At 36.3% G+C, this 11,507-nt stretch overlaps 1 protein-coding gene across 1 annotated transcript; it reads left to right on the plus strand.

Moving 5' to 3' along the window:
- The first annotated feature begins 9,299 nt into the window (after positions 1–9,299).
- Positions 9,300–11,473, plus strand: LOC113508532 (inosine-5'-monophosphate dehydrogenase). The gene has a single exon (XM_026891633.1). The coding sequence runs from the start codon at positions 9,654–9,656 to the stop codon at positions 11,190–11,192; it is 1,539 nt and encodes a 512-aa protein (XP_026747434.1). The 5' UTR covers positions 9,300–9,653; the 3' UTR covers positions 11,193–11,473.
- The last annotated feature ends 34 nt before the right edge of the window (positions 11,474–11,507 follow it).

Below are 11,507 nucleotides of genomic sequence, written 5' to 3' on the forward strand. Positions count from 1 at the left end.
GTCACGAAGCTGTATCTCATAGATACAGCCGAGACAGATGAAATTTTCACATTATGATGAGTATCTGTTGCAAATTTAACAACGCATAATGAAAATAAAAATGTATGTTAAGCCATAGTTGCTATTTAGGTTCATAAATTGGATAAGTTTTCATTTTTTTACAAATTTCACAGCCTATTTGTTGGAAGCCCTGAGTGTTGCGAGTCAAACTTACACTCGATCATTAGGTACCTTAGATGCCCTTTTTTTATTATATGACTTTTGGTTATTATTAATTAGGTACTTGGTAACTAGTAACATTAACATTGCTTACTAAGAAAGATAAGTTCTTAGTAACTTAGGTACAGTATTTAGGTATGATGTTAGGTATCTGACCTTGGGGTATTAGGTTGAGTTTAATGCCACTTACACGAATGGCGAATAATAAAAAGATCTTTGATGTTTACGTTTTTATAAAATTTTGCAAAATGAGATTCTAGAATGCTAATTAAATATGTAGAATCTTCAAACAAGGTTTACCCGCTATTCGAGTGAGTCATTGGGAAAAAAATGAAACTTGGCCTAATAACATGTAGAAATAATTTCTAGTAATTCTTGTATTTAAGTGCGGTTGTGATCTACAAAGTGTTTAGTTGCCGTTACTGTATGAACTAAACCACATAGCAAAGAGTCTTCGCCTTAAGTGCAAAAAGCGTGACGCGGAATGAACAACAAACAGATTTCTTATTCCGGCCTCAGCTGTTTCTTGACAAACACCTTATTCAACGCAGTATTGCTATAAGTTTAACAAATTATTTTATAGACTCAAAGAAGCTAATATCTAAGTCAATTCAAAGTTCCTAATTATTTGTCAATAACCCTATCGGCTATCATGTCCTCATTATTCATTGTGCTCGCATTATTAGCAGTAGGAAAAATCCAGTGCCGAGGGATAGACGTCTCACAAGTGTCAAATTATCGTCCTTCGATCCCTGTGACTGATCAAAGAGTTAGTCATCGGGAGTATAGTGAGTCCCGAACTCCGCAGCCGCCTCGCCTGTATACCAACGCGCCAAGACCACCTGCTCGCCAACATCCGCAAATACTCGACGGAAGTGACAACCTCAACCTTCCGCAGCTGACCGTGACAGAGAAGCAACAGAAACGGAAACTTTACGTCAACATGAATCGACCTTTGGACAACACTGTTAACGACACCTACAAACATACAAATAGTGAACATTTAAATTACAACAAGAACTTCGAAACAAAAGACAGTACAATATTTACTTCCAATTCGTCAAAAGTGACTGCGGATAGTGATACGCCAAGTACAATGAAAACAGCACTGACAAGTGAGAATGAAATAGATGTGCCTCCACGATCATCGTTTAATGGAGACGAGTGTCCCAAAGGTTTCGTTAAAGTGCAGGGCCAGTGTGTAAAAGCGGACTAGTGACATGAAGCACGAAGTAATTCAATGAAAGGACTTAACTGGCAACTGGCCAAGAACGGTGTTCCTACGTCTAAAAGGAATTCTTAGAAGTGCACCGTTAATTGGCTTACGAATACCAACGTAATCTATGTGGTACAGCGAACCCGTGTAGATCGTTGTTTTAAACCAAGGTTTGAGAATAATAAATTATTAACTAGAAATAAACAATGTATGTTGTGTTATGTGATTAAATATTCTTGTTTGAGAATATAATGTATTGTTATTTACCTCTGTTTCTTAGTAACACTAGTATCACTGTTTGAATTAAATGTCTATCAAATGTGTACTGTTCAGTCTCAAATGTTTCCATTGAAATCCGCTGAGGTCATAACTAGATTCGTCATAGTTGTAATTACCCTCCTTCTGACATAGATATTTAAAAACATTATTTTTTCTCTCTATCCAACAATCACATTCTGTTAAAAAAAAAGCTGAAATTGAAATGCACTTGGGTTTCTTATTACAAAGGAAAGTTAAAAAGCGGAATAGTTATCTATCTAGAAAGTTATCTCATTTCTTTTTTTACCTACTGCTGGTGAATTAATTATATTTAGCAAAAGTATTAAGCGGAACTATTTACTTTGCTTTGCAAAAATATTCACGACTTTGAAATGTCAAATATGACGCATTTTAACCACATTTTGATGTAGGGCTGACGGCTAAATATAGAATTAATAATATTCTGCGGAATCAGGTAAGTTTGAGAAGTGCGTTCAATAGCGGCATGGAAAATGTAAACAGCTGCTTTATTTCAAGGAGGATAAGGTTGTTTTTGACTAGATATTCTTTAGTGACTTGTGGTCTACAGCAGCACCTACGTCTAACCTAACTTGTTTTACAAGATACAAGATCGTGTAGCAAAGATTAAACCTTAAGCAAGCCCGTCAGTAACGAGTAGAATTCACAAGTGTAAGGTTCTGTATTATTAAAATGCCCAAAATTGTTTTTCGCAAATCGCAAGTGGACGATTCTGTATTTATTTATTTTATTTATTAAGCACACCAACAGTACAATTACCTTAAAACTTATAATTTACATTTTCAAAGTTTAATAGAGACAGTAATGGCACAGATTATAGGCACACATGACATTTTCAGAATGATTTAAAATAACTTAGTATTAAATTGTTAAGAAAAATTCTCGCTTCTCTTTATCCAGGGTGTGCTAATCTTTATATTATAATATATATTCTCACAGATGATGACAGAGAAGATATATTATTATCAAATGTGCATATTTTTTAAACATTTTGCCAAGACAATAATTGGAAGTTCAGTACGGGGCGAAACACTCATGGTCAGTACAATGAATCTCCAATTATTGTGTTGGCAAAATGCTTAAAAGATTTTGGCCTTGATGTGTCCCATCAGACAAGAATAACAAACAGGGCACCAATCCCGCTATTGACAATAGCCAATCAATGAATGGAGTTCGAAAATCAAATTGGAAATTCAATGTATTATCAGTGTGTATAAGCCCCGTACTGGATTTATAATAATTGTGTTTTCAAAATGCTTAGGAAAATACGAATAGTGTAATTTTAATTAAAATTCCATCCATTCATCGGCAATTAGGATTGGAGGACAGACAGTGAAGGAGAAAGTACCTACTACAGTTACCTAATTTAATTTAACCCCGAAGGAACCCAAAATTGAAATGGAGTAATATGAGAAAGGCTGTCGACTCAGATGTCTTAGATATATCGAGTTATTTGAGAATATACGCCGGTGAAAATTTCTACATTTGCTCAGAATAAGGATAGAAAAGAATACGAGGCAGAAGAAATACTAATATCTATTATAAACGCGAACGATTGTAGGATATACGGATGTCAGTTCCTCTTTCACAAAGTATATCATATGTTTGTTTTGTATGGACGATTTTATATACCCATCCATCTTTTCTGAATAGTCGCGGGCGGACCCGCGGGCAACAATAGTTATTATTCAAATTTACTGTCCGAAGTCAGCTTATATTTTAAAGCGCCTGACAGTTTGTACAGAGCAATACACTTAACTTAGTCAAAACAAAAACATTGCTTCACTGAATCAGGTACACTCGTCGAATATGAATGTCTTCATCTTCACACTTCTGCATCACCAATTATTTAATATTCCTAACTATCGCTCAAACTTACTTATTTCATCATTGTTTTTCATGAGTGCATAAACTGTCAAGCTTGAAGCCTAGGCCATTATATCTATACAGGCTGTTTGGGGAATATAAAGCTCAATGTCCAGAGCAGGTATAGTCCTCAAAGATAAGATAAAGATAAATTTATGCGCAAATATGTACAGTACAGGTGACACAGATCCATTTTAATGGTTCAGCCATATTTTGCCATGAAGGCATGCACATTTTAATAATAAGTACTTACAAAATAAACTACTTACAAAAACAACAACACTTAAGTTGAGTAAATGATAGGATAAAAAAATGAACGATACCTTAATAGGAAGGCTTAATTACATCTTTCTCTGGCATTTACCTTAGAGCTAGTTGATTATTCGTCAAATAAGTAAAGAAAAAATATATTTCATATTTACAAATTAGCTTGACTTCAATTAATTGAAGTATTAACGTTGGTACGTAAATTAATTTACAGTAGTAAAATTAGTAATTGACATAATATTGTTAAAAAAATTAACTATCGATACTGTTAGGACTTTTGGAATAAAATGCAGATGCAGAGTTAACACACAATGGATTTTTATTTAGATGAAGTTTTACAAACGCCCGACGTCCACCATGACCGATTGCAGAGAGAGAGTTGCCAGTGTAACAAAACAAAAAAACATCTATATATCAAACATAAGTGTTGCCTCACATAATAGGTTGCTACAGCATATTTAACACACCCCCTCAACACTTAATTTTTGATTGATTAACCTGCTTAAACTAATATATCTAACTTTACCTTTATGTCTAGCAACTCTAGCATAACAACATCAAAGATAACTACCCCTTTATAACACAGTGGACACACTTGCCTTAACAACATAATACACATCCAGCCCCTTAACAAAATCAGTAAAAATTAAAACAAATTCAGAAGCAACACTAATAAAATATCACCCCCTTAATGGAAAACTTATTTTAAAATCTTACTTCTAAGTTTTACATACAACTGTCCACCTAATGCTTTAGTAAACATATCTCCAAGATTATCAGAACTACTAACATAGGATAGACTTACACAACCGTCATTAATTTTCTCTATGATAAAATGATATTTTACATCAATATGCTTAAGCCTCTTATTACTGAAATTGTTTTCTGCTATTTTGATTACACTCTGGTTATCCTCATTAATCTTTACTTCCAATTTAAATCCAAAATCTAATAATAAGTTTTTTAACAAGCATGACTCAACTATACCTAAACACAGTGCTACATATTCTGCCTCAGTTGATGACAAAGATACACATAATTGCTTTTTAGTACACCAAGATATTACACAATCAAATACTTTAAATATATATCCTGAAGTAGATTTTCTGTCTTTTGTGTCACCAGCCCAATCAGCATCAACATAACCCTCCAATTTATCATTACCATTACAACCATACACCAATGACAAATCTACTGTACCTTTCACATATCTCAATACACGCTGTAAACATTTTAATAGCAACATACTAGCACAGTGCTGATATCTACTTAAGAAACCAATCGCTACACACAAATCAGGCCTTGTAGCATTAGAAGCGTACAGCAAATTTCCAATTATCTGCCTACATTTCAATTCGATTTCTTTACTTTCAGATTTTTCCCTTCTTAACAATTCAAACTTAAAATTCTGATCAATAGGTATGTTACAAGCTTTGCAATCAGACATCCCATACTTTCTTAATACTTTTAACAAATAATCCTTCTGATTTATAACAGTCTTTCCATTTTCTACATCCTGTTCAATGCTAATACCTAAATAGTTACAAGCCATACCTAAATCTTTCATAGCAAAGTTCTTACACAATTTCTCCTTGAACTTTCTGATCTGTATGTCACTATCACTAAAATATAGCAAATCATCTACAAAAATTAGCACATAAATGGAATACTCCTTACAACATTTAAAATACAAACATGGATCATTTTTGGATTTTATGAAACCATCACTACACATAAAATCATTAAACTTTCTATTCCAGTACTTAGGACTTTTCTTCAATCCGTATATAGACTTATTTAATTTACCTATTCCTCCATTAGGTAGTTTCATGTACACAGGTTCATCAATGTCACCGTAAAGAAAGGCTCCTGTTACATCCATCTGGTATACTGGAAGTTTCTTTTTTACTGCTACAGCTAACAAAGTACGGAAAGAAGTCAAACTTGCAACGGGGGCATAAACTTCTGCACCATCCATATCAGTCTGCTCAAAACCCCTAGCAACTAATCGGGCCTTGTATTGAATTTCTTGGCTTGGATTTTCTTTTATCCTGTACACCCATTTACTGTTTATTACCTTTATTCCCTTTGGCACCATTGCTACTTCACTCCATGTATTATTTTCTTTCAATGTGGTAATTTCTCTGTTCATAGCTTCTATCCAATTTTCTTTGTCTTCACACTCCATGGCTTCCTTAAGGGTACTAGGTTCATTATGCATGCTTATAAAACCAACCTCATAATCATCAAACCAATTGGGTGCTTTTCTAGAGCGTGTTCTTCTACTATCATTTACTTCTTGAATTTCTTCATCCTCTATAATTTCCTCTTCTAGAAATTCCACTTCTTGCATGATATTGTCACTTTCCTCACAATCCTCAAATTCTTCATTTTCTTCAGTGTTCGACACAGACTGGTATTCTTCATTGTTCAAGTTTTCTTCTATATCTAAATATATACACTCTTCTTCCTGCTCTGCTTTTTCAGGTTTATCATGTTTCTTCACAAATGTAACATCTCTCACTACTTCCACTGCATTTTTCCTTGGAAAATAGATCCTAAACCCTTTTGTGTACTCTCCGTAACCTACAAAAATACCTTTTTCTCCTTTTGCATCAAATTTCCTCCTTTTTTCTTTTGGTATGTGCACAAAGACTTCACTGCCAAATGTATGTAAACCATTTACATCAAACTTTTTCCCTGACCATGACTCGTATGGTGTTTTTCCTTCTTCTTTGCTATGGTAAGTTCTATTTAGAGTGTACACAACTGTATTAATCGCTTCAGCCCAGAATACTTTGTCCATTCTTTTTGCATGCAACAAAGTTCTTGCTCCTTCAACTAGAGTCCTCATATCTCTTTCAGCTTTCCCATTTTGCTCTGGACAATAAGGTACTGTAGTCTCATGTGTCACTCCATGCTCTGCCAATAAGGTTTTCATTTCTGCATTTACAAATTCTGTCCCATTATCACTGCGAAGTGTACAAACTGGATTATTTAATGTTTTTGCCCACATAATAAATTCTTTAATCTTTTCAACAGTTTCCGACTTGTAAGTTAAGAAATAAATTGTCCTATAGTTTGAGAAATCATCCTTTAATAAAAGAAAGTACCTTGACCCTCCTATTGACTTTTCTTCTATTGGCCCACACAAATCAGCATGCACCAACTCACCTGTCTTACTTGTAGATCTTCTACTACTATCAAATGGTAATCTATGCTGTTTGCCTTGTACACAAGCTGTACATGTGTCAATTGGTGACTCACTAAAATCAATATTATTTTTCTTTAAAATTCGTTTCACTTCCTTATAATTTTGATGTACTAACCTCTCATGCCATTCACTTAACTCAAGTTTAGCTACATTAGCCGCCAAAGATTCTGACTTAAAGTCCATTACATACAGCTTCGAACATGATTCCTTATTAGCAATAGCACACACTCTATTATCCTTGGAAAATACACACTGATCATTAGTCATACTCACTTGAAAACCATTGCATACCACACTACCTACAGAAAATAAATTAATCTTTAATTTAGGAACATGCAAAACATTGTTTATCGAGCAACTGACATATTCTTCACCATCAAATGCCATTAATTTTATTTTGCCTATACCTAGAGCATTTAGGTGTCGTCCATCACCTATCATCACAACCTTAGGAGTGGATAACCTTTCATATTCACAAAATAATTCCTTCTGATATGTCATATGGTGACTGGCACCGCTGTCTACCAACCATTTTTCATCTATTAAACGATCACTTGCGCTAACTGGCACTTTAGACACAAAAGCATTTTCAGTTTTCTTATTATTTTTAGTAGCTTTACATTTGTCCTTAAAATGACCTGGCTTTTGACAGTTAAAACACACATCTTTAAGCTTACAATCTTTCTTCAAATGACCTGACTTGTTACATAAAAAACATTTATAATTACCTTTGTTTTTACCTTTCTGACCTTTAGAAAACAATGCTACACTTTCGTCTACCTTACTGCTACTCTTATTATTTAGACGTTCCTCTTCAACCAAGAGCCGTGCCGTTAAATTATCAACAGTCTGTTTTTCTTCTGCACATGATTCCCACGCACTAACAAAGTGAGAATACTTCGGTGGAAGTGACATGATGATTTTCGACATAGCCATCCTGTCGGTTACCGCTTCTCCCAGTCGCCTCAAGCTCTGCTGCTGTTCCTGCACCTTGGAAATAAAGTCCGCGACACTCATGTCATTTTCAAATTTTAGGGCAAAGAATCGCTGCTGTTGCAGCATCAGTGACGTTTCTCCACTTTTTTCATATATACTGTGCAGCCGGTTCCATACTTCATGCGCTGTTTGACAAGTAACTACTTGATGTAGAACTGGTTCCGCCAATCTTGTCACAATTGCACTCATCGCCTTCAAATCCTTGTCTGCCGACGCCTGCTCGGGCTCCGCTGACGCCTGACCGGGCTTCGCCGACACTTCATCTGGTTTTGTCGCTGCCGCTGCACTGCCATTACTGGGTTTGAGATTCGGATTCGTTACAACCTGGTATAATCCTTGTTCTCTCAAAATCACCGCCATCTGGAATCTCCAGACGCTCCAGTTCTTTGCTCCCTCCAGTCGTATTACGCCGAGCTTTTCCATCTTGATATTTCGTCTCGCAATAACAAAGCAAACCGAGTGACGCCAAAAATGCCGGCCGCCACCGCGTTCCTTCTTGCTTGTCGACACCCGACCAAGCTCCTTCCAGACGATTAATCCAAAGCCAATCTTCACCTAAATACGTTTACGGGCCTGGGCCCATAACCTGTTAGGACTTTTGGAATAAAATGCAGATGCAGAGTTAACACACAATGGATTTTTATTTAGATGAAGTTTTACAAACGCCCGACGTCCACCATGACCGATTGCAGAGAGAGAGTTGCCAGTGTAACAAAACAAAAAAACATCTATATATCAAACATAAGTGTTGCCTCACATAATAGGTTGCTACAGCATATTTAACAGATACCGTACAACTTGCCAATTGTTGAATCTACCCCGAAAAGATGCAGTTCCTCCTTATTAAAATGATTGCTCAAGTATATTAGGGAAAATGGCATCTCAATCGCAACAAGAAAAACTTCAGATTATAACAAAAACACAATTTTATTTCGTTAAGAGATACAGTTTAACATTAAAATAAACACAAATACAAAACAAATTGGCTACTATTACATCGTTCTAAAGGCCACTTTTCAGTGAAATGATGATTAAAAACAGTAAATTTGAATGCATTTACAAAATCTTTTATTATACATAAAAGGTCAATTAATATGTTGTTTTAACCTAATATTGTTATTCTCCCAGAATTTTAAATCAACAACTGATAAAATTGATGTAAATTTAAAAATAGGAGCTGGCATCCCAAAAAATAGTACAAATATAGTAACACTGAATGGAATTTGTCAATTGTCAGTGTCATTTCAATAGAACGTGGAGTAGCCGGTATATCTCTTTTTGTAGAAACTATACTTATTTTTTTGAAAATCTATTTTAGAGTATATACGATTTACCACGCCAAGTTTATTTAACTAAGCAACTATAGCATCAGTAACATTGAGGTTAATGTACAGAACAAGTTTGAAGAGTTAAAACAGAAACACCACGTGTGCGATTTCGTTCTATACTATACTGATCATATATCAGATTTAGTGTATTGAATGTGAAGAGTATACTGAAAGTGTATATATCCGCGTACGGTTGTGGTATCCGTACGGACGCTACAGATCACACCGTCCCATCCACGTGCCCGCAAACATGTCCACCAAGGCCGAAGGAGATCTCCGCGACGGGCTCTCCGCGTCGCAAATCTTCGCCAACAGGGAGGGCCTCACCTACAATGACTTCCTACTGCTGCCGGGATATATAGACTTCACTGCTGAGGAAGTCGACCTAACGTCTCCTCTCACCAAAAAAATTAACCTGAAATCGCCGCTAGTGTCCGCTCCTATGGACACCGTCACCGAAGCCGACATGGCGATAGCGATGGCTCTCTGCGGCGGCATCGGCATCATCCATCACAACTGTACCCCTGAGTACCAGGCCAATGAAGTACACAAAGTAAAGAAATACAAACATGGTTTCATTAGGGATCCAGTATGCATGGGCCCCGAAAATACTGTTGCTGACGTTCTTGAAGCCAAGAAGAAAAATGGATTTACTGGATACCCCATCACTGAAAATGGTAAACTGGGTGGACGCCTCATTGGTATTGTGACATCCAGAGACATTGACTTCAGGGAGGGAGACCCTCAATTAAGTCTTAAAGAAGTGATGACACCCATAGATGATATGATTACTGCACAGTCTGGTGTTACCTTACAGGATGCTAACTACATACTAGAGAAGAGCAAGAAAGGTAAATTACCTATTATTAATGGATCTGGAGAGTTGGTTGCCCTTATTGCAAGGACTGACTTGAAGAAAGCTCGCAGCTACCCCAATGCTTCTAAGGATTCCAACAAGCAGCTGTTAGTAGGTGCTGCTATTGGAACTCGTGAGTCAGACAGAGACCGCCTCAAGTTACTAGTCAGTAATGGAGTTGATGTTATTATTCTTGATTCATCACAAGGAAATTCAATATATCAAATTGAAATGATTAAGTTTATCAAAACTACTTATCCAGACATTCAAGTTATAGGAGGGAATGTTGTGACAAGGATTCAAGCTAAGAACCTGATTGATGCGGGTGCTGATGCCTTGAGAGTTGGCATGGGCAGTGGCTCCATCTGTATCACACAAGAAGTCATGGCCTGTGGGTGTCCTCAAGCCACTGCAGTGTACCAAGTGGCATCCTATGCCCGTCAGTTTAATGTGCCAGTCATTGCTGATGGAGGAATACAGTCTGTGGGACACATTGTCAAGTCATTAGCTCTAGGAGCGTCCACTGTCATGATGGGCTCTCTTCTTGCTGGAACATCAGAAGCCCCAGGAGAATACTTCTTCTCTGATGGAGTAAGGTTGAAGAAGTACAGGGGAATGGGCAGCTTAGAAGCCATGGAGAACAAGGATGGAAAGGGTTCTGCTATGAGCAGATACTACCACAAGGAGTCTGACAAGCACAGAGTGGCTCAAGGAGTAAGTGGAAGTATTGTTGATAAGGGCTCAGTCCTGAGATTCCTCCCATACTTGCAAGCAGGTATGCAACACAGTTGCCAAGACATTGGGGCTCGATCAGTTGGTATTTTACGTGATATGAGCTACTCTGGAGAGCTGCGGTTTATGAAGAGGACGTACTCTGCACAATTGGAAGGCAATGTGCACAGTTTATTCTCATATGAAAAACGATTATTCTAAATGTGCCATAATTTCACAGGCATGAAATTAAAAACCGATATATGTATATCTGACTATAAGAAAAAAATCTAGTTAATTTTTGAGGAAGTAATCATTTTATATTGTAAGTTTCTGAATGTAAATTAGTGTTAAAACTTAAATATATAAGTATATGTTATCCATTGCAACAGAGTATTCCATTTAATATTTTATCATGTTTTTCTTGGTGTTTATGAATTAAGCAATTTAATGTTGCTTTGTGATAAGAAACAAACTTTTAATAAATAAAGTGTGAATTAAAATAACTGGTTTTCCTTACCCAAACTGAAACAATGG

Source organism: Trichoplusia ni, chromosome 2 (assembly GCF_003590095.1).
Source record: "Trichoplusia ni isolate ovarian cell line Hi5 chromosome 2, tn1, whole genome shotgun sequence".
Classification (NCBI taxonomy): domain Eukaryota; kingdom Metazoa; phylum Arthropoda; class Insecta; order Lepidoptera; family Noctuidae; genus Trichoplusia; species Trichoplusia ni.